Source organism: Apis cerana, linkage group LG7, assembly GCF_029169275.1.
Source record: "Apis cerana isolate GH-2021 linkage group LG7, AcerK_1.0, whole genome shotgun sequence".
NCBI lineage: Eukaryota > Metazoa > Arthropoda > Insecta > Hymenoptera > Apidae > Apis > Apis cerana.
In genome coordinates this window covers 12,642,866-12,667,758 of record NC_083858.1, presented here as the reverse complement: position 1 = coordinate 12,667,758, position 24,893 = coordinate 12,642,866, and the positions used below count along the sequence as shown (strand labels likewise).

The 24,893-nt window shown below is 36.8% G+C and overlaps 1 protein-coding gene across 5 annotated transcripts in view; it reads right to left on the bottom strand.

Moving 5' to 3' along the window:
- The window catches only part of LOC107999443 (glutamate receptor ionotropic, NMDA 2B), a 221,164-nt gene that overhangs the window by 113,650 nt on the left and 82,621 nt on the right, over nucleotides 1-24,893 (bottom strand). For all 5 annotated transcript variants that reach the window (XM_062077317.1, XM_017059290.3, XM_062077319.1 and 2 more), the window contains exons 2-3: nucleotides 7,480-7,961; nucleotides 2,694-2,865 (exon numbers count right to left, since the gene is read on the bottom strand). In XM_062077317.1, the coding sequence (XP_061933301.1) occupies nucleotides 2,694-2,865; nucleotides 7,480-7,767 (460 nt within the window). In that variant the 5' untranslated portion in view covers nucleotides 7,768-7,961. The remainder of the gene's footprint in view (nucleotides 1-2,693; nucleotides 2,866-7,479; nucleotides 7,962-24,893) is intronic.

Here is a 24,893-nt window from a genome sequence, read left to right as displayed (position 1 = left end):
TTTCGAATTAGAGAATATTATTTCATTCCATTAACGCGTGTCTTTTTTCTCCTTTTCTTTTCTTTAAGGTAGTTCTTCTCAAAGTTGGAAGAATTTCTTCGAATTCCTTTTTCTCCTTTCGTTCGTGGCACGGATGGAAAACGCGTGTGCGAAAAAAAAAAGGTTCGATCTGGTTTTTCGAAAACCAGAGGTACGAGAGATTCTCGAGACATCCTCGAGACGTGAGAGGAATCATGCATTGACCTTTCGTTCCTGCCATCCTATTTCATCCCCTAAATCCCACATCAGACCGCGGATGAAGCTTATCTACGCTCTTCTTCTTCTTTCCTCATCGGAGAGGAGTTGCACGCGAGGTGTTCATAAATCAGTCGATTACTCGGCTGTGTTTGAAAGCTTGTTGGAAAAAAAAGGAAAAGAGAAAAAAAGAGCGACGAACCGTGAATCCGTTCAAAGAAAAGAAGGGGAAAAAAGCCGCGCCGAGGGAGAGTTATGAAGGCGTATTCGTCTTGCGTCGACAAGATTTTCGCGCATAATTCCCCGGCTACGAATGAATATATTATGGAGAAAATATTAATAAAATAATTCTCCGTTGAAACATCGGGCGTGTGCAACAAAAGTTTGCAGAAGATTTATAGATTTACGAGAATAAATTCGATTCGAACGACATTATTATTCGACTCGATGACAAATCTTGAAAATTATAAAATGAAATATTTAAAATATTATCGTTCTTCCGTTCTGTTCCATAGAAACTTCAACGCATTTGTCACATTTGTGAAAACGAGTTGTATTGTGTCTAATCGAAAAATGGTAGAATTGGAGGAATTCTTTTTCTTTTCCACCGTGAGAAGAAAATGACAAAACGTTGGACTTTTCTGAAGTAATCTCGGATGAAGTGTAATTAAGAGGAGCGTCACGACTTTCTCGTTTTAAAATTCAACGATACGTGTATACAAAAGTTACGTACACCCTGTATATCTCCTAGTGATTTATGCCTGAGACGTCTTTACCTTTTACGTTTTCTCGTACATGTCGATAACATCTTATCTTATCTCTCACATTTTTATCATTCAATTTTAACAATCTTAATTTTCAGTTTTTCAATTTTAACAATTAATAACGATTTCGTTGAATTTCATCGATATTTCATTTCCCTCTGTAATTTAAAATTTTACGTTTCTGAAAGGTTTCTCTGGAGAAAGGTTTTTTCGAAGCCCTCGATACGCCAGTGCACGTGTGAGGAGAGAATCCTCTTAAAGATGAGAATTCCGTTAAAATAGGAGGAGAATTTTCTTGCCTTCGATTTATTTACTAAATTATTATCAATTTAATTAATTTTCTCAATTATTCGGATATTTTAAAAGCGAAACAATTTGCAAAAAGATCAAGATCTGTTTATAAATTTATCGAAAATAAATATTGTTTCAAATAAATCGAATAAATTTGTTCCCCCATGGAAAATGGGGGAACTCGTGCAAAATCCTTTCATCCGCAGTTTCCAAAGAAACGAGCAGTTCCTTCGACCGGTAAACGACCGAACAAGGAACTCCATTAATTATTCAATCATTCCGATTCCGAAATCCGCATAATTAACCGAACAATCTGCAAACTGGCCAAGCGCCAATAAAACGCCTCCAGCCTTTCTTCTTCCTCTTCTCTTCTTCCCCATTCTTTCCTTTTTCCCCAATTACGAGGGGAAAAGAAAGTTGAAAAAGTTAGTCGATCGGGAAAGTTCGTTTTTTTTTTACTCGACCACCTTCACGACTACATTCCTCCAAAACGATTCACAGGTGTTCCCCGTGGACGCACTCGCTGTTCAGATATCCAGACTTATCTTATCGTATATGGATCTGTAATTCGACTCGATCTCCTTGGTTTCTGCTGTGTTTCGAATTAAAAGAAAGATACACGTATTTTCACGAAGAGTTGACAAGTAAGGGAGAAGAGGAAGACGAGTCTGTTAATGGCTTCGAGAAAAATAAGGAAGGTTTCTTAATTCAAACAAGATATAAAACTTGCCTGTCTGACAGACGAGCGAAGTTTAATTGAGAATTAAATTTACATACGCTCGTGGACTTTTCGAGGATGGAAAGATTATATCTCTACGTTTTCTCGTTCCTTCGTTTATTCTTGCTCTAGCTGGGAAGGGAGGAATGTACTTACAGGATTGGATTAAAAGATGAAACAATATTCGAATAATTTTTTATCCCACCGGATGAACTTTCATTTTCCCTCTTCCTTTTGTCCCCCTTTCTCTTAATCTCCTCCTTCCACACCGTTAAAATCCGTGATAATCTAACGAATAGATTTAATCGAAACTCTCTTAGAAGAATTCTTAATTCGTTTATCGTCTGTCTCGTCTCGTCCAACTTCGAATTCGATCTCGATCGTCGTTGAGAAATAGTTGGCGCGAATTTACTCGCCAAGAAGTGCGTGTAAGAGTTCCCGTTCTATTCGATTTTAAACTCTCTAATTCATTTACAATTACGAGAAAGTTGCTCTCCTAGATTTTAAAATTAGAAAATTGATTTGTTCGAAACGAATCAACTACTACGATTAACGAGATGTCGTAACACGTGCAGGTATTAATCTAATGATTATTCTATCTTTGATATTGGATCGTTGGTTACGTAATTTGGCCGAGAGAAAGTGGGTGGTTCAACGGATGTTAGAATTGGCGACGACTTACTTACCGGTCGGGCTCGGCGTGAGCGATTTCATCGCCACCTTCACGTGGATGTCGTACCGCTCGAAAAGTCTCAATTTCCGGCCCTTCGTGCTTTTCTGCAACGTGTGGATAGCCGAAGTCACCGCTTTCGTGTACTCCCTCACCTCGAAGGATTTGTGAGGAACCATCATGCCCACCTGTTACACGCAAGAGTTCTCGAATTAACGCGGGAGCAAGCGGGATTTCGATCTTCGACGGCTTCTGCTATTGCATCATTTTCAATGTATTCGAGTAGTTTACTATATAGAAATTATTATTACGCGTATTATTCGATTTTTCGGTAGCGAGTAAATTTTTCAGTTGAATTCGAGAAATTGTATTGAATAAAAGAAACGGGAAATAAAAATGTGAATTTATAATTAATTGTGTAATTGATAATTTCGAAAATTAACGGTGGTGTTAGTTAACGTGATATACGCTTCTATAAATCAGACAGGATTTTGGATTCCAAAAAGTACGAATCATTGATTGACGATATATATAACAGGATTAATTAATTAATAATTTCGTATCTATTAAAATTTATTACCAAGTGACGATTATTAGTTGATTAAAACGATCTCGATAATCAATTTCTTCCAATAACGGGCATTAATTATCGATCAAACGTTTTAATCTAAACATTGAAATATACATATGCGAACTATATCCCTTTTAATCTTCAAGATGAAAATATGCAAATGAAGGAATGCGAAAAGAAAATTCATAGAACGAAAAATTCAGTTTGTTGAAACTTATGAATTTATCGGAATGTTTCGAGGGAGTAAATGCAGCAACCTTTTCTTTGCCTTTTCTTCGCCACTTGCTCGAAGACTGGGGACGCGATATAACGCAGGCGCGGGTATTGCGCATTGAAACGGACGAAAAAGTGCATCCAGAGCGTTCACTTTGTTACGAGCGGAGAATGGATCAGCTAGCACCTGTTGCTCTGAATCGATCGTGCCGGATGAATGGTATATACGTAGGCAGAGAACGGACAGTGTAAGTTAACCTTACTGCCTACCACCTCCCTCCATCTTTCGACACGCTTGTGACAGCTGACGAAGCGGAACACCGCTTCTCCAACGTGGAGAACGATCAAGAATTTGATTAATTTTGAGCTTACGTAAGAACTCGTATCTTTTTGTATTTATCGAGTGAATCAGGGGAAAATTGAACAGTTTGGGATTAGGAATAAAAGTTACTTCGATAATTTATCAAGTTCAAGATAGTAATAGCAAAATAATCGTAATGCAAAACGATTGAAAAGCAGATCAATCGTTAATATAGGTAGGAATAAATGTTGTTTGAGTAAGTAATTACTACTTTTTTCAACGAGTTAATTCTAAATATCGATTCTTTAACGTGGAGATCAATCACGATCAAAAGTTTTATTATCGTTTCGAAGATAGCCAATCAATGTGCTTTTGGAAAAGGAGGAAACTGTTTAAGAGCTAATTAGAAGATAAAAAGAAGAATTTTCCAAGTGTTGGAAAGATTGGATCGAAATGGGACACGCTGTACAATTAAAACATATTTTGTGGAAAAGTTTGTGGAAGAAAAGAGGAAATGCATTTCTCATCCTCGTCTTAAAATAATTAGAAATATAAATCATCCCGCCATTAACAATTAGACGCGACCCAGTTTTCCATGGAAACGTGTCGCCATAATTGCCACCATTTCGTGGTAGTTTAAGCTAATGCGTTAAAAATTGGACACTCCTTTCCCGTTTCCCTTCGTCCGTTTCCTCCACTCATTTTTTTTTTTTTTTTACCATCCTCGTGTTCCTTCGTTTCCCTCGCTGTTATATTTCATTCTTTCGTTCCCTTTCTTTTTCCTTTCTTTTTCGACCGCTTGCTTTTCTCTTTCGGCGCCCTTCTTTCTCGCGTCATTTCTCATCCTTCAATTTTCGTCCCTTTTATTGTCCTCACATTTTTTCCTTCACTCGTGCCACGAATTTTTTCATTTTCCTTTCTTATTATCCTGCTTTTTTTACCTTCCTCGCACCGCACGATTTCCTTTCTTCTACTTTTCGCTCTCTTTCTCTCTAATTTCACTTGGCGTTCCTCTTTTTTAATTCAAGTCCGCTTTTCATTTGTTTCTCGTAGCGACGCTTTGCGCTATTTTCTCCGAAAATATTATAATCCTCGTCCCTCTGGCAAAATTGAAAGTAATATTTTCTCGAAGGGAAATTCCTTTCTTCGTATCTAATATGCGCGACGAATTTAAACGTCAATTTATTCAACAAATCTCGGAATATTCGAATCGCGCTACCCTTTTCTTTTTTTAAAAATCGAATGCATTCTTCCACATCCTGGCATCGAACAATTATCTACAAAAACGGAAAGAAATAAAAGAGATAATCGAAAATTCGAAATTAAAAAAAAGTCTATTTTTTCCAGAACAAGTCATCCATTATCGAATCACCGAACTGCTTCCATTCAGAAAGCACCTTCTCCAAAAATATTGTGATATTTTCTCGAAATTCGTATCTAACGTCTCGCACGCGAGTCTCTAAAAAATACCGATTTAAAGAATAAATAAAATAAAACTTTCCATATCGAACAACGCTACCCTTTTATTTTTCCAAAAATAAAATTCTTCCACATCCTGGCATCGAACAATTATCTACAAAAAGTTGGAGTTGTTGAAGTGATTGAAAATTCGAAATTAAAAAAAAGTCTATTTTTTCCAGAACAAGTCATCCATTATCGAATCACCGAACTGCTTCCATTCAGAAAGCACCTTCTCCAAAAATATTGTGATATTTTCTCGAAATTCGTATCTAACGTCTCGCACGCGAGTCTCTAAAAAATACCGATTTAAAGAATAAATAAAATATCAAACAGCGCTACCCTTTTATTTTTCCAGAAATAAAATTCTTCCTGTTATCGAGCAATTAGCTACAAAAACGAAAAGAAATAAAAGAGATAACACGCGTAAGTGTTGGAATAATCGAAAATTGGAAGGAGAAAAAAGAAAAAAGGAAATATCCGTTCAAGGATTAAGCATCCATCCATTACCGAATCGGATTCCGGTTTGGAGGGGAAGGGCGCAGAATGGGCTTTTACCGGAAACGGGCTCGATTGTTTCGCGAAAGTTGGGAAAAGCAACGGAATAGGATCCTCGGTTCGGTTTGGGGAAAATCGGGTGTAGCGGAATGGCGGATTGGAAAACGATTCCTTTCGCGAGGAAGGTGTGCATTACGATGATTAAACGTGGAACAACGGGTGATGGAGGCAGCGATAGTTGCCGCGAAAATGGAGAGCAATAGCGCGACTGCGGGGATAATTGCTCGGTTCAAGTTGGCTTTTCGGGTTTAAACCGATTATCCCCGGACTGCGCATCGAGCAAGGAGATGGTGATTAACGCCAGGTATAATATTTCACGCCTGCTGATGGAATCGAAGGGGATAAAAATCGTGGGTATCGATTGATTCAAGCTAGCATTGTTGTTAATCGAAAATGATTTGGACGATAGATAAACGCGCGTAATTAACGGTGGCGATTCGATTGATTCGATTCAAGCGAGAAAATATGACGATTGTTGTTATTCGAAAGTGATTGAAGCACGCGTCTGATTCTCTGCAAAATTATGACGATTCGATCGATTCGGTTCAAGCGAGCAGATTTGCCGATTATTGTTATTGATCGAAAATGACTTGGACGATAGATAAACGCGTGTAATTCTGAGTAATTGACGGTGACGATTCGATTGATTCGAGCAGATTTGAGAATTTGTTGTTATTACTGATTTGACTATACTTTATGGACGGTAATTTTAGTTTCGATTTGGATTGGATCGTTTGAAACGAATTTTCTTCTATAATAGGATGCTTGTAAGAAAAATTTCGATATTTCTTTAGGAAAAGGAAAACGATCCACTTTTAAGTAAAATATCCTTTTAAAGTACTAATCCCTCGCTTTAAACGCGGCATTTTTTCTTTATAAACAAGATCATCCGATTCCAACGTATTTATATATAGAAGTGAAATCGATTTTCTTGGGAAAACGGAGGAGGAGGAGGAGAGAAATCCGCCATATTCGGAGGGAAATCCGTCTTTCGTGGAAACGTTGAATTTTTTATCGTTTCGAAAAGGGACTAAAGTCGTTTGGAGACAGGCGAGCGAGGAGAAAGAAAGGAAGAAAAAAAAGAAAGAAAGGGAAGGAAGAATAGCTTTCAGTCCTCGGATATTCGGATATTCTATAACCGTGGAATGTTGTCCTGATTACTGCAACTATTCGCAGAGGAAAATTATCGGAGAGGGAAGGACGTGCAGAAACGTAGGATGGAACGGGGTCATCTAATTTTATCGTTCCTCGTGTCGATTTGCCAGATTAAAAACGCGCGGAATTAATTAATTAGAAATAAAGGGAAATCGAAAACGCACTTCGTATTTATAAAGCGAGGAAGGTGAATAATCGAGCGGGGTTCGAGATGGAATCGAATTGGAATTTCATCCAAACACTTTTGAACCATCGTGAATTGAACGCTTGCATTTATAACTCCTGTAAAATTGCGAGAATTATATAGTTTTCCATCAATAAGGACTCCCTTCAGAAGAATCCAATCTCTCAAGGTACATTCTGCGATTATAACTCGATCATTAAGCAACGCATCTTTAAATATTCGAGTTTTTTCTTCGCGATAGAAAGATAAGCATAACTATAAAAATCCACTCCGATTCCCAGTCCCCCAAATTTCCGTCCCAACTATCGAGATCCAAGGTAACAGCTCGGTTTAACGTCCATCGATAAAATATCACCACTCACCTTCAAGGTGCTGTTGTACCCGTTCTTGTCGGTGGACGGTGGCGGGTAGGTGAACGTGGTGGTCGAGGAGGGGGTGGTGTACGGTCTCTGCCTGGTTGAATTGGGAAATCTCGCCTCGCCGAGTTTCACGCCCGAGTGGCCACGCCCCCCGTATCCCGTAGCCTTTCCGAACGCGCTGCGATCGCTGGTCCCTATTTGGATACCGCTGCCCCCTCTCGTGACGCCGCTGGTCTGCAGGCAGTCGACCACAGACAGAAGTAACACGAGGGCGTACAGGAATCCGCACATTTTTCTTTCTTTTTCGTTCTCCTTCTCGTTTTCCTCTCGTTCTTTCGCCAAAGGCTTTTCGCAACGGGCTCTCGAGGTTTTGCGCCCGCTTTTGTTCACGAGGCTGGAGACACCCTCAGCCCCGGCGCGATCTCGTCCGGGCGGACATCCCTTGCCCTCTCGCGACCCCTCATCATCGCATCATGCTCGGGATCCTGGAAAGAGAGAAGAAGAAGGGGAAGTTTTTGATGCGCAAGGAGCAATGATGACGCGTTCAAATACACGGGTAGAGTTGTAGAGTTGATTGGATTGGGAGAAATGGGAATTATCGAGACTTTTGGCAAAATTTCGAGAAGAATATTGAAGTTATTTTTGTTTTGGCAGATGTAAGGATTCGAGTGAGGCCGAGTTTACGTATGGACTCGCGATCCGCATCTTTTCCGACCGAGTTGAACGAGTTGGTATGCTTCTCCAGGAATCGCGTCTGTCACTTGTCTCGAGTTTGGGATAAGTGAAACGAGGTGTAAGCGAGAGATTCGAATAAGGAAGTGGTATCGAAGTAAACGAGAAAGCATTTTGAAGGACAAAGTTCCGCGCTTCTAACCATCGTTCACTCGTTGACAAGAAATCGTTGTGTTCCAAGTTATATATTCGAAATTTTCCTAATTTTAATCTAGAGTTTAATCGAGTTCGTGATTGAAAATTAATCTTTTCTTTACTCGACGATATTTTGGGAACCGGAAATCGTATCCAGGTAAACGAAAAAGTATTTAGAATCGTGTCGAAATATAAATAATCATCTTGTTCGAAATTTTCCTAATTTTAATAGAGTTTATGATTGAAAATTAATCTTTTCTTTAGTCGACGATATTTTGAGAACCGGAAGTCGTATCGAAAAAGTATTTAGAATCATAATATAAATAGTCGAAATGTAAATAGTTATCGATGATAGTGTTTGAAATTTTTCTAATTTTAATAGAGTTTATGATTGAAAATGAATTTTCTTTACACGACGATATTTTGGGAATCGTATCAAAAACTATTTAAAATCATGTCGAAATATAAATAATCATCGTGTTCGAAATTTTCCTAATTTTAATTTAGTTTATGATAGAAAATTTATCTTTTTTTTACTCGACGATATTTTGGGAACCGGAAGTCGTATCGAAAAAGTATTTAGAATCATAATATAAATAGTCGAAATGTAAATAGTTATCGATAATAGTGTTCGAAATTTTTCTAATTTTAATAGAGTTTATGATTGAAAATGAATTTTCTTTACACGACGATATTTTGGAAGTCGTATCGAGGTAAACGAAAAAGCATTTTAAGAAGTGATTCCACGTTTCTAACGATTCATTCAAATATGTTTAAAGTTTTAGCGATTCAAAATTTTCCTAATTTTAACGAGTTTCCATTCGATTGATTTTGAAAATCAATCTGTTTTAATATCTCAGAAAGTTGTATCGAAACAAACGAAAAGGACGAGAATCGTTATATTATCATCAGAATTGTAACAAGTTTAAAGTTTTAATGTTATTTCGGTTAAAAATGTATACGTGTTATACATGATAATAAACGAAGAAACTCGCATTTCGCATGGATTTTCCTGGTCGATGCTTAATATTAATTGTCTCGAATAAACTCGTAACTCGTGTTATTAAATTTTCATCGAACGATAAAACGATGGAAATTATTAAATTGACTAATTACGGCGATGATACGAAACACCAATAATAACCGGTGAAAGAATTATCGTGTAATATAATCGAACATCGCGGATTCCGTTGAATTCGCGACGAATTAATAAACGCAACAATTTCAATTCTATTTTAATTCTGTCCGTCAGGTAAGATTTTACAAGATGACAGTATCGTTCTGTTTCGAATTCTATACGAAGAGATGTGGAAATTCCAGTCTCCATACAACGATAAAGGAATACATTTATGATAATATTGTATATCAAGGCTAATTACCGTATTAATATCTTGAATTAATATAATACTCGGCCAGGATCGATTCTATTATTGGAACGCGTCCCGTGTTGCCTTAATTTATTAATTCACGTCACGTTTAAAATCAGTTTAACGAGGACGAGCGTTTTATTAAAAAACGGGGATGAGAGTGTAATAAATGTCGATGTTTGTTAGTTTAGAAAAATGAATGAACGGAGGATGGTTCGGATTATTAATTATTAAAATAACGGGGGAGACGATTTTAAACGCGGAGCTTGCAAAATGGATTTTTTGAATAACGATTTCCCTGAAAAGTTGAGGAAAATTCAATTATCAATCGCGATTACCGAATAATCAATAATTATTTATTAATGAATAAGAAAGAAATCAAAAGTTGTTCAATGATGGGATAATTAAATTTTTGATCACTCGTTTATTTTTAGCACAATTTGCTTTTAATACTCGCATTTCAAACACATTATAATTTGTGTATTTTTAGAACGTTTGAAAATAATCTCAGAAGGCGAAAATGGCAATAGTTTTGTTATAATAAAATAAAAACGACGAACAAAATTCATTCTTCCATAAATCGTTGAACGATTTAAAATTATGAAGAAGTCAATCGCGATTACCGATTTATTCCAACGATGATCGATCGATTAATGTTCACTGAACGAAAGAATTAATTACTCGAACGTAATCTGGAATACAGAACGAACCGTAAGAAATAACTAAACTGTATTTTTGTTCGTAAAAGTAGAAACAATTCAGTCTCTTTTCGAATAATCCCCCGATTTCCGAGAGGAAAACGAAGGACCGTCACGATTTCGGTGAGATAGTTAATTACGAGATTAACCGTGCCGTTGTTCCAACATTATCATCGTTCTTGCTTCGCAGTTTCATCGAGAGGAACCGCATTAAGCGCGCTTAAGTATGACAAACGGAAACCTGGATTGCTCCTTCTCCCCACGAAATTGCGCGTCAAACGACGGTCTGGCTACGACGAAACAATTCGTTTGTCGCTCTATGATAATCACCTTGATGCCGAGCAACCGTGAACGAAATCGTAATTGATACAAACAACGCTCCCTATGTAATTTCTACTCTGTTTTCAACATTCGAAAACAGAAGAGAGAGAGAGAGAGATTCTTTAAGGATTAAAAAATCGTACAACATTTCGTCTTTTAATTTCATCCAACCACGCGATATTCCGTTCGAACGAAGACGGTGCGTTGAGAGAAGGAGGAAGGAGACAATTAAGAAAATATCCAAATAAACCTTTGCTGTACGAAGAAAATGTCTACATTTGGGAAGGAAAAAGAAATTAATAAATTTATCCCTGTGCTAAAATCAGTTTCTTATATTTTATATAAGAGAAGATACTACTTGATGCAGCGATTGGATAAATATTTTGAAAGAATCTCGAGTTGGGATTAGTTCTCTTTATTTTTCGTGCTTATGCAATTTGTAATTCGTAATCCTCTCCTTCTCTAATTTTCAACTTCTTTCCTTTTTTTTCAATTCAATATTATGTAAGAGTGCGCTACATCGACACGGTTTTTTTAACTTGAGAATCATAATTTAAATTCTAAATTCTAAATTCTTTTAATCCCTAATTACGAAAATTTTATCTAAAAAAAAGAAGAGCTCCCTGTTTTCTTCAGAAAACAACCCTTATTACTTTCATCCTTCAAATATTCATCGTGAAAATAAACAAGAGCAACGTCCAACCACTTGTTATTTTCACTTCACCTTTTCACGAGCCGAGAAGGCCGCGTCGGCCGAATAGAAGAAGAACAAACGGATCTCCCCGTTTGTCTCGAAAAGCGTCTCTGGAAAACCGCAGCTTCAAGCCAGGAAAAAGGATCGTTACGGTGTTGCATTCGAGTCACGGCATGCAGACACACCAGTCACGCGGAATTTTCATTGTTCGTCGAAACGTCGAAGCTGTTGAAAGCGGGCCACGCTTTCTCGCTTCCCTCGAATTCATTTGCTTCGCTCCTTACCCCGTTTAATGTACGCGAAAACGTATCGAACCCCGCAATTTCTACGGCGAACGGAACGGCGAAATGGATGGAACGAAATTTCGTTTCGTTGCCAGACGAATCCCTAATTTCGTTCCAACATCTCGACTATCTTGGATTAATCTGCAGCTTAGATAAATAAATATGTAATTATAAATTGTTATTTTTCGTTTCTTTAGAATGAAATTTTGCGAGTTTTAAATAGATGTAAAGAAAGAAATTTTTGGAGGGAAGAATTTGAGAATACGAGTGTCCTTTGTTCTTAGAATTGATGACGATGTTGGTAAAAAAATATGTATTCGATCTCATGAATAGATAGGTTAGGTTATACGTGGTAAATATTTTGTTTCAGAAAAATTAAAGATTGGACATCAAGTCGATTTTAAACCATTGGACGCGATGTCGAAGAAAGAAAGTAATTTAATTAATGGAAAAGTTAGAGATTTGGAAAAGAAACGATCTTCCTAAAATACTTATTTCACATTCTTATTTTAAAACATAATTCTCGTCAGTTCGAGAAAGAATCGTTGATTAGATTCCCTGACTTTGTCTCAATTTACAGGAAGCGATAATTCAAACAATCCACGCTCGAGAAACACGATGCAATTTTTCTTCGGTTATTATACCTGTCAGGCAAGTACAACTTTTCACTTGGAAACTTGATTAATTTTCAAGAAACTATGATAAAAATTTAATTAACGAGTAGTATATAGTTTCCTCCCTGCCACTTTTTTTTTAAAACGAAGAGTAATGAAACTAATTCTCCTGTTCTTTCTTTCTCTGACCATTTCTCATACGAAACGTGTACATACACGAGCAAACAAATTTATCACATCGTCAACATCGAACGAAATATATCCTTTGGAATACATTGAACGCCATCTCGGATCAAATTCTGTTCCAACTTGCTCTGAAAAAATTTATCAATAATCGTTCTCGCGAGAAGCGTTCTCCAAAATGGAGGAGCATTCCTCTTGGAATTCTCACCGTGCTTGGAATTTCGTCTGAAAACGGACGCGTCCCTTTCCCGGAAATCCCAGCTGCATGCACGGAATCGCAACGACTCAAGATCTCGCGACGAGATTGTTTCGAGTTTGTTTCGCAGCGGGGGACGGTTCACGTGAATAATTCTCGTTCCCCTTGTAAACGAGTATCCCTCTCCACGGAACAAAGGGCAGCAACTCGCTTCTTCCGTGCCACTGGAAAATGATATTCTCCTCTGCTCGTGTTACACCGAACTTCTCGTGGTCCGTGAATCGGGGCAATAATTGGCTCGAACAGGTGAATTTCTTAGATATGTTTCGTGCTCTTATTGCTCTCCTCCCCTCCACGATGCCTCGAGAATAGTCTCTCTACTCTCTGATCGAACGTGTATAGGTATAAGTGGGTGAATACGAGCTCTTATTCGGAAAGTGATACGTCTTTGTATATCTTTATTAGGGAAATGATTGAAAACGCAGAGTATATTTAATAAGGGAGAGAATAAATTGTGTTATCATGGATACAAGCACGGTGGTACGAGCAATTAAACTGGACAAAATTAACTTTTTGTGATGTGACGATTATACAATTTTAAATTTATTTTTTCACAGATTATAACGAAATAGTTGGGAAAGTTTTTTATGTTTTTGTAGATTAAAGTTAAACGATAAACTTTGCAAAACTGTATTGAAATTTTAACGTTTATTGCCGCCCGTGATATATATATAGCTGGCGGACTTTTTAAATCAGCCATTAATATTTATGAATTAATTTTTTAAGCTATTTTATAATACACGCATTTCTATGGTTGTTTATTTATTATATTTTGGAGAATGAACAAATGATATTCCATTATTCACTTGACAATTTTTTTTATTCCTTTCACTGTTCCAACGCAGTATATCTTGCTTTTTTCATTTTATAATTTTCAGTTTTATCGTTATTTTATTAAATCATTGGGTAATTCATGCAGATATTTTGGTGTAGCAAATATTTCTTTTTTCCTCAACATGGTTTCTTTAAATACCATTTCCAATTCTCAAGATTTAGTTTATGTCAAATTCGAAGCGCTTTCCAAACATTTGTATATTTTTTATTCTATGTTAATTAAATGCAATGTCATGCAACGTATATATATTTCTAGCGAATTAATAAATTATAATAAAAAGCATTATAATATTCCTTTCCAAAAATTAAATCTCCGTGAAAATCGGAAAAAAATAATTTTGTTATCTATCACTCGAACCACTGTGCTGTTCAAACGGATGAAACGGAATCGAAACAGCCAATTCACGGATAAATATACGAGACATGAATCGCGATATGTGAACTGAACAATTTTAAAAAAGTCAACTCTTCAAACTCGCCCTATTCGATCCTAAAATATATTCCAAAACCTGGATATTCTCGAATTAATATCGTACATTGTGGTACAAACTGCGAGGAATAATGTGTCGGACCGTGAGTTTCTTCGATATCTTCCTGAATATACATTGAATATCGCAGAATGTCGCAGAATGTTACGTAAAATTGCGTAACGTAGTAAAAAGTTACGAGAGAAATATTTTAGCGAGTCAAAGCTTCCCTTTCGAGAGGTAAGAAATTCTTTCTTACCTGGAAAAGGCAATAAAAAAAAAGGGTGCTGTTTAAAAGGAATGGAGAGAAAGGAGGAGTTGAGATTTTAAACGCGTGAAAAAGTTAGGGAATAAGCGAGTTTTCGAACAAACGGCGATACTTCGAGATGGGAACGAGATCTTGGAGATCATTTGTGGTTATTCTGGGGAAGGAGAATTTCGTTGTGAGTTGTGAGAGACAAAGTTGCCGAAATGTACGGACACGAATATACGGTAGAACTTGAAGTGTATTGTAACTTGTTGTATAATATAATATTCTAATAGCGTGGAACAAGCTGGTTGCGCCAGTAATATCCCCCAGAATTGCCTGCAGGATCTCCTATTGTTTTCAATCGAGATTGAATCAAAGTTTACGCGATTATTCGCGTTATTTGATAAATATGTAAATTTTAATTGCTCCATCTTACAATTTTATTCAATTTTATTTGTTCTCGAGAATCGAGCTCGAAGTTGGGAACAATTGGAATTAGCTTAACGTTTCTCCCCTTCTTTCTCGTCGTTTCTACGTGGATTACTGATGAAATGGGATAGCGCTTTATCATTCCTCTGGCAAATGCGAACACTTATGGCATCAAACATCCATCTTCCTTATCCGGATTGATTCAACTTTCCATCATTCGGCATATTTGTCGACAACTTTAAATATTTGTCTCCCGTGATACCATCATCATTTTGCATCGTCTCAGAGATTCCCTTCCGTCAGGAATGTCAATATCGATGCAAATCTAGCGAACAGAGACACCGAAGAAACATGACACGGTTGTAGCAAATCTCCGATTGATTCGTCGATTTCAGATAAAAATGTCGTCCTTAAAATTGTTCCAAAGTATTTAAAAATCATTTCGACAAACGTAACAGGACGAGACCAAGTCAACTTTTCCATTCCTCTCTCTCTCTCTCTCTCTGCTTTTTCCCTCCCTTTTTTCCTCTCGTCGACCGGAAACACGAATCGCATACACACAGGGGAGGAAAGAAATAGACGTACGCGGGAGAGTAGGTTTTTGAAGGAGCTTTTTTACAGACCGACGCTTCGATAAGATCTGCTTTGTTTCTTCTTTCTCTTTTTCCGCGGTGGAACAAGAGATGCGATTGTCGAATAAAGTAACAGCTCCCCTTTTGTTGTTTAAGCTTTTTTCAAGCTGCCTCCAAATTAAAATGAAACAATTATCGAACGAAAGGAGAAAGAGGAATTACTCGAAAGAGGATTTATATATTTTATTCTGCAACAGTTGGCGAACAATTTGATTCACGGCCGTTCTTACGACACGTTCGGGCGCACACGTTGCGCAATAATTAAGTGGTACATGGATTAGCAATGCTCGATACCGGCTCGATGGTGCGCAGCGGCGATTAATTCGATTGGGTTTGGCCAACTTAATCGACGGTATTGAATTTCGATCGATCGGGACTATGATAAATGCAAATTCCGTTGCGCCTATGTATATTACGAATCTCGATCAGGGAATTTTCATCGTGTATCTAATATAAATTGCTATAATTGCTTTTATCTTTTCGCGACGATAATTGATCGTATTCGATTATATTCGCGAGCGATTTTATCATTTACAACAGGTAAAAATACGAACGGTCTTATATTTCGTTCGATCATCTTTCGACTTGAAAAATTTTGAAAGGGACAACGTTCGATGAGACGGAAAGTGGAGACGAAAAAAGGAAAGGGAACTTTGTAGGAAATTGTTTACGTGACGCGAATAATAATAATAATTTTCGGGATAAACGGATCGAAAGGAGGGATTTAAGTAAATTTACCCTCTTCGATCGAAACACTGTTTATAGCGACTTTAATTCGCTTTTTCCTTTTTTCCTTCTTCTTCCTCCTCTCCTCGTCCTTTCTCGCTATTCCAAGCCACGGAATTCAAATATTTGCTTCCACCTCGTTGCCACGATTGGAACGAATTAACCGCAACGAGTGTCTCGCCAAACTCTCCGACTTTTCGCCTTCGCCTCGTTTGCATAAACCGTTCGCGCGTTTATTTCCCCTGAACGTATCAATATGCATGTATCGTAGAAAAAAGAAAAAAAGGAAAAGAAGAAAGTTTCGAAAACAGGTTAATGATAACCGGAATTGCTCGGTTCAATTTTTATAAAAACCAATTTCGCAGTATCTAGGCGCAACGTTGAATATTACAATGGTTGCTTGAAATTTAATTAAAGGCGAAAAAAAAATTCTCTCCCCCCTCCTCTTTTTTTTATCCCCTTCAACTGTACTTTTAATTTTCAACCGCGATGAAAATTTAATCCAATTGTATTCTTCCATTCCTCGATTAATTCTTTATCGAGAAAGAAAAAAGAATTTTATACAATATTCTCAACAGTTCTTCTTCTTCTTCTTCTTTTTCTTCCTCGATCCCTTTTCTTCGATTTTACCTCTCCGACTCTTGGACTCTTCTCGACTCTTCGAAGAATGAGTTTCGATTCAAAATTCTTCAGGATCCAACCGGTCCAGCTCACTCGAACGATCTCGATTAAGAGTATCAGGGAATATCAAGTTCGAACTCGACTCGTATTTTCCTTTTCTCGCGTGTCGAGAAGGCGAATCACAAGCGTGCACTTCTCTGCGAAATTCCTGCGGTTCCACACATCTCTGTGAACCGGTCTTTATTGTGAGGCGGTCGAGTGATCGGTCAAGCAGGATCCGTGGCAGGGAGTGTATAAGTCTATTCGGAATAATCGAGTACGATATGCATGGAATTTATAAACGGACTTGTGGGAGGGGAAGATGTAGCCTCTGATCGATTTCAAGCTGGACCAAACTTTGCGTCATCGTCGAGGACGGGTTATTTGAATAATTAGAGATCGATCTAGAAATAAAATAATTTTATACATTTATCCAAGTATTCTTTTTTCTATTTTATTCTTATTTTTATATTTTTTATTCCATATCAATTAAATCCAATGTTGTATACATTTTCAACGAAAGAACAGATTATAATAAAAAGCAGTATTGTTTTTAGGAAATTTAAATCACTCACTGTGAGATTTTTGAGTGCAAAGGATTTTAACAGATTTGCGGTGTAATGCGATCGTTTATTTCTTTCCTAATTATTCGTTTAATTTATCAAGTTTGAGATAATAATCGCGAAATAAATGCAAAACAGTGTTGTATCGAAAAGCAGAGCAACTATGCGCGTAGCTATAGCTACGAACGAATGTTATTTTAATGAATAATTACTCCAAGTATGAAACTTTATTCGAAATTTTTAACTGGTTATTTTTTTCAACCAGTTAATCCCCGACTCTGGACAGTGAAAATTTAACGGTTGAAGTTACTCGAATAATTCATCGAGGTTACACGAATCGACAAAAATAAATAATTACTATAATAAATCGTTCTTCGATTATTCAAATAAAATAATCGTTTAACTTGGTTCGAAATACTCGACTATTTCTTTTTTATTTTTCACGCTTAATTCCCCCAAGTTAGAGATTATCTTAATTATGGGATAGGATTAATAGAAGTTAGGTGAACTGGCAATATGGCGTGTAACTTGTTACACGAATATTTCTAAGGGGGACCCGATTGAGAGAGTGAACACACGTTATCCGATTACAGTTTCCAGCTTGATTAAACAACCTTCCCCCAGACGTTAATTAACCTTGTTAACTTGGCTCACCCACAATTAATAGCTGGAACAACCTAACAGCTTTTTCTTTCCGATGACAAACTTCTTCGTAAATTTCTTCCTTTCCCGATAAAAATTTTATACAAGAATTTTACACGCGCGAGAATTCATCCTGTTTCGAGAATTCTTCAGGATGCCACCCTTTATTCGTTCACTTATCGGTACACGTGGAATGGTTTTACGGGGTTGGAAAACGGGGCGAAGAACGATCTGGCGGAAATATATTTCGTTAGATCTATTATGTGATGTGAATTGACGAATGGAATCGCGAAACAGACGAGAGAATATTATAGTAGGGAAGAGAAATTTCGTTTTTCCAAGTTGCGAATGAAATTTATTTTCCAAGTTTACTCTATTCTATTTTCTAAACTCACGATGGATTAAGCCTGAAAAAAGAGAGAAGTATGGAAAATTCGATCAAAAAAAAGGAAGAAGAAACGAAAAGATTGGCGTTGTAAATTTGTTTATTTATAAATTGGTCGATAAATCGATAGAACGAACGTTCACGTGTATAAAAGTGAATTTAAATATTGTAACACCTTAACTAACCCCCCTCTCCATACTTTTCGTTCTTTCATCTTTCTTCTCGCATCGCATATTAGAATTCTTTTTTAAAATCTTCGAACGAGGAAGCACCAAGTAGAGAAAAATTAAAATTAAGAATCGAAAACAACGAACGATTTTATCGAATCAGATGTTCGTTTCGATTTTGCTCCAAGCCTTCGCTATGAAAGGGGAAGATTTATCCGTGTACTTTAGCAACCCGGTCGGGATGGTTAAGGGGTGGATAACGCCGGGCGTAGTAGAATTCAGAGGTATTTCGAGAATGGAATACCTGGAATATCTTGGCGGAGGGAGAGGAGAACCGGTAGGTTAATGGAACGTTTCTCTGTTTACGTGTGCTCCCGATACCGCCTATTTTTCTTCCCCCCAACGAGCTGCCAATTAAGCTTCCCTCCCCTCCTGTATATACATTATATAGATTCCTCGACGAATTCTTCGATCTTATCCTGTTTCTGATTGACGATATCTCGAGCGAAAAGAAAAAGATTATTCCAATTTTTAAATTGTCGTTATTATTAATTTCCCTCCCCTTCTGTATGTAGATTATATAGATTCCTCGACGAATTCTTCGATCTTATCCTGTTTCTGGTTGATTATCTCGTTAGATATTGCGTTTGACGATATCTCGAGCGAAAAGAAAAAGATTATTCCAATTTTTAAATTGTCGTTATTATTAATTTCCCTCCCCTTCTGTATGTAAATTATATAGATTCCTTGGCGAATTCTTATCCTGTTTCTGGTTGACGATATCTCGAGCGAAAAGAAAAAGATTATTCCAATTTTTAAATTATCGTTATTATTAAAGGGATGCTGTGACGAATGATAATCGCAGGATTTTGAGTATCGATCCGTAATACAACACGTTGGGAGAAAGAAACGAACGAATTTTGATTCAGAACGGAAAAATGTTGAAAAATCGGCGAACTTGTTACGACTTGCCTCGTGCAAGATACGCTAAAGGGGGAAATTACAAGCAGGCTTGCTTTCATTTCCCCAATTCGCGCTATTGGATTCTGGCAGTTGCTTTATCGCGGGAATAACTAACGTTCGCTCGAAATTCCCTGCCGCCTAACACCGGTTTAATCGTGGAACGGGTTCAGACCGCGAAACACGTTCCGTGATCCGTATAAAGAGTAAATTGAATTAGAGAAGCGATTATTGCGGTCTTTTATCCAGCTTGATTTGTCCAGGAATTTTAGAAATATCCCTTGCAACGTTTATCCCACTTCTGTCATTTTTTCGATCGGTAAGAAAAAGTAATCATTTAAAAATAATAATAAAGTTATTCAAACGTTTATTACAATTCATCCTCTTTTCGTATAATCCTCGACATTATTTGCGATTGTTATTATATTTTCGACGATAAATTAACTTGCTCCATTATTGGTTCCCAATGTTCTATGACAAAATATACAAAATATAAAAGTATCTTTATATATATAAACTCAACAAGAGGTTGGTAAAATTCTTCTTGATTGTTCTCCATGTTAGAAAATCGATATTCCAGAATTAGGCACTGTAATTAAAAATTTCGAGTAAAGTTACTTTGAATAATTACTTGTTAAAATTATTATAGTTGATTCGTATTCATTTTGAACAATAAATTAAATTTTCTCCATCGATGGAACGATAGAAATAAAATTATTGCTCGAATCGATTTTTGTTTTTTCAAACATTATCGAAATCCTTCGATTTCTGAGAATTATTGCAATTACGTTAAATATTTCATCTTTCTCTGAACTATTATCTCTTTCGTATTTCCGGACGAATAGATTTCTTTAAGGCAAAAATTCTTCAAAGCTTCGCAAATATTTGTAATCTAATTATATACCCGAACAAATTAAGAAAATATTTTTCTGTCCTCTCGGAATCGTTTGGCAAGCACAAAGAAAAATCGCGTTACTTAAAGAAAAGGAACGTTAATTTCTTCGTTAAATTAAAAAAAAACGATAATCAAACGTATTTATATATATTTCATGGAAAGAATCGATAGAAAATTATCCGTTCGAGCGTTGATTATTCCTCTCCAGTCAATCAGTGGCGAGATTTTAATTAAATTCTAAGCTCGATCGAAATTACCTATATTCGTTTGTTAAAACGGTTTTCGTCGACGACCCCATCTGTTGTTAACAAGCTAAACCAGATTCGCACCTTTTCGCGGTTTTGCTCGTTTTTTTCTACTTTTTCGCAAAAACCGTGTCATCCTTTGAGGCAGACGAACAAAGAGGCAGGCAGGGAGGGAAAGAAAGGAGAAGGGGAAAGAAAGAAGAGGAAAGGGAGAAGCGAGGGAAAAAAAGAGGGAGGAATTGGAAATAACGCACCTTGAGAGGAAGGAAATTTCGTTGTGAAGATCGTGTGCATGTCGATAAAGCTACACGTCGTGAACTTGAGGTTTTCGTACCAGGACAAAGGATTTGACTCTCGTGGACGATATATAAAGGAGATAAATGAGTTCGGATCGAGAGAAAGAAGATGTAACTCCTTTCTCGTTTATCCAGAATTTTTATCAAAGATCAGAGGGGCGGAACGAAAAACGTGGCTGCCTTTCATCGCGTTGTTGTAATTCAATTTTTCATTTCAGATTTAAAGAAAGAGATTCAAATATCTACCTTAATTACAAATATTACGAAGCTTATTTCTCCTACTGAATCAATTTTATCAGTCTCCTTTTATGAATCTTATAAAATAAATTTTCTATCTACCTTAATTATAATATTTCACACTCAAAAGAAGAGAGATCTGTCGACGAAACTCGGAAGAGCAAACTTGGCATTTTCCAAGAATCCTTAACCCCATTTGATTACGCGATTAAAAAATATACTCGAGTGCTCTATTAATAGAATGCAAATGCGAATATGGTACATTAAAAAAGGAAAAGTAAAAAAGAAATTCTATCCACCGAAAGAATATCGAAAAAAGAAAAAAAGGTCAAAGGCTACGATGAAGACAAATCGAAAGAGTAATTCGCGAAGGGTTGGGTCCCTCTCTCGATTTCAATCAGTTTTTTTCATCGAGCTGGCAACTCGATATTCAATCAGAATCAGTCGGACAAGTTGGAATCGTGTCTGTAAAAGGAGGGCTGCCACGATCCACGCGCGGTCAGTTTCGAATTAAACCTTTCCTCCCTTTTGTTCGAAAAGGTTGTTTACAGCCGGGGGTTGTTGCAATCGCGGGAGGAGATCGAATTCGGGGGAGAATGGGATCTTGTTAGCTTCGAACCGGGGATTGGAAAATGCAAGAAATTGCTTTTACGAATTGGCTCCACCTATGCGAATGTTTTCCATCTTATCGCTCGATGATTCTCCGTTTCGATCGACTCTTAAACGCTTGAAATGTCGCGTGTATATCAATATGCAAATTTGTTGAATAACAATAAATTTATCTCGATGTATTTATTATTATTATTATTATTATTACTAGAGAATGTAATTTGGATCGCTATTTTTGTTGTTGTTGATCGAATTTGGAGGAAACATCGATCAATCATCGAGTTGATATTCGATGTTTGAACTCTTTTCGATATTAATTACAATCAATCGCATTCAATATTGATTCGAGCTTTGTTTAATTTCTCTGTTTAATATCTTTGCAATAATTATTACAGAATCATCGAATGAAATGGTCCTCTAATTATAAAATTAAAACGAGATACATAATTGTAAAATTATGAACATAATATTATAATAATATTTTCAAAATCAGGGTTGATGTTTCGTTTATAACACAAAGATTTTCCGATGAAAAGCAACGAGGGCGAAAGCAAGAGGTTTTCGACACGAACGAAACAAACTTTACAAAGGGAATATAGTCTGAAAATTATACTCCGCTATTTTGCTTGACCCGATGACCGTATAGAAATTTGCAACTAGTTGCAAACTTGTTCCCGATTAGTTCAGAGAAGTTACACGTGTACCATTCTGCCATTTTGTTGTTGAAGAAATATACGCGTGTGTGCATACGTGCGCTTCTTCTTCCATTCTTTTCTCTTTTCCAAAATTTTTTCGAGAAAAATTATTATTGAACCACGTCCAATTGTCTAATTAAAAAAGTTTTCAAGTGTTGATCAAGCATTTTTGCATCGAGCGATATTATAGATTTTATTAGAAATTGAATCGAAGCGAGCGATATTACTATCGTTACTCGAGTGATGCGTATGACACGGATAGTTTGAGATGTACTGATCGAGATCAATTGGCCAGACAAATGGTGAAGACTAATATCTGGTCGGTCGAAGTGACACGAGTCCCTATCGGATCGGGCGCAGTAGTACAAGTTCGTACGCGATCCGACAAATGGCAGACGTGGCGATTAGTCAGGGTGTTGTAACTTGGCGCGTATATTCGGATTCAATTATCACGTATACGAGCCTTAAAAAGAAAAAGCATCTCTCTAATTTCTAAACCTCACGAAAAATTTGCGATCGATTCGAAAGAGAGGGAAATCTGTCTGTGTATACGATGATATATTAAAAGGGAGGATTTGAGGATGTTTACATCGAACGAGGGAAACTTGAGAAAGCGTCAGAGTGTATTGGATACGCGGCCTGAATCAAAACGAGTCCTTCACTTCTTTGTATTTAGTTTTTGATTCCCTTCGAGTTCCGCGTAATATTTTACGATTTGAATGAATCATGAAAATTTTTATCGGTATAATAGATACAAATTAAATCCTTCGACTCAATGACGAGGAATATATTCAATTTGTACGAGAACGTATAAATCATGTTTCCAGTGGTTGTTTCGATATTTCACTTGGAAAACGTCACAGCGTGAGCGTTCCGCCCAGCGATAACAAACAGAACCGAGAACCAGCCACCATAAAATTTTAGAGACCGAGAAATTTTGTCGCGAAACTCCATCCCTTGCGTCAAATTTATGCCTCGTGTTCTCATTTCCGTTTCGACCTCCTTTTTTCCCCTCTCCTCCTCCTCTGTTCGAAATCCTTCCCTTCGAGTGTACGAGTTTAAACCTTCCCCCTCCCTTCATAACTTACACTTTTACACTTTTATGGGTATTCTCGGGGAACAATATTGCTCTTGGCGGCGAAAAATGTTTTTACGGTTTGGGGGTATTTCGTGGTTTAATATTATTTATCGCATGCGGAAAAAATGTGTTTAATTATTCGAAAGTTTCGCAGGAAGAAAAATTTTATATCGGGTTATCGAAAAAAATTGGGAAACTCGATACGGGAAGCGGGAATTCACTCTTCAATTTTTGAAATAAATGGCTCGTCGCGTTATCTTTTCTTTATGATAGCTCGCGTTTTAATGTCAACAATAAAAATTTCAAAGTTGTTTTTTGGTTTTCTTTTTTTCCTTTTTTTTTTTATTAATGAAATAATTCCAAAAATGGAAGCGAAATAATATTTGACGCGATAAATATTATTTTATTTTCTCTCGTTTATCCGCTTTCGGAAAATACAACAAAGTATCGAAAAATGTTTATCGAAAATTCTATTCGTTTAAACAGAGAGAGAAAATAAACCTGCCTATATTATATCCATAAAACCGCGAAATTGTTGACAAAGAAGAACAATTTTTTTTTTTTCGATAGAAAAAATATTTTTCAATAAAGTATTTTCCAATTTCGCGTAAATAAAACATACCAAAACCCAAACTATCGCTTAATAAAATTTGATAGATCAGAGAGAAAGAGAGAGAAATAAAATTTCAAAATAAAAATTTCCCAACGAACGTACCCCCGAAACTTTAACTAAAAAAACTTGAAAATTATCTTAAACATTAAAATCGAACTCCCCTTTAAACTTATCCTCGCCTTTTCCATTCCCTCTTTCAACGAGGGATCGCAGAATTTTATTTCATTTACTCGCCAGATTATTTATCCTCTCTCCAGGCAGACACATGCGCAGAAACGAACGGTATCGAGGATGGACAATAGTGGAACGTTAAATAATTCACGCTCGAGACGTGAGATATCGACAGCGCACACCGTGAAACGTTTTCACGGTATTCGGAGATCTGTACACGGAGGAGGCACGCGTCGATGGGACACGAGCTATGCATAGAATTTCCTCCTCCTTGAAAGCGTATGCTCGCGTAATCTGGAATATATGGTAATGCGATGCGAATACACGCACGTCTTACTTAATCGCCTCCTCCTCCTCCTCCTCCCCTCTCTTCAATTTTTATCCTTTCCACTTATCGAACGCACCATCGTGAATTTTCATCGCTGTGATTCCAATTGTTGAAATGTTTTCAGTATGATAATTACTTTTCTTCGGAGAGTTTGATTTCAATTGTCGTGATATTAGGCGCGAGAAGAAATAGAAATATCTTTATAATTTTATACTTGAAGATATAGTTTCGAGAGAAGTAAAATTAATATA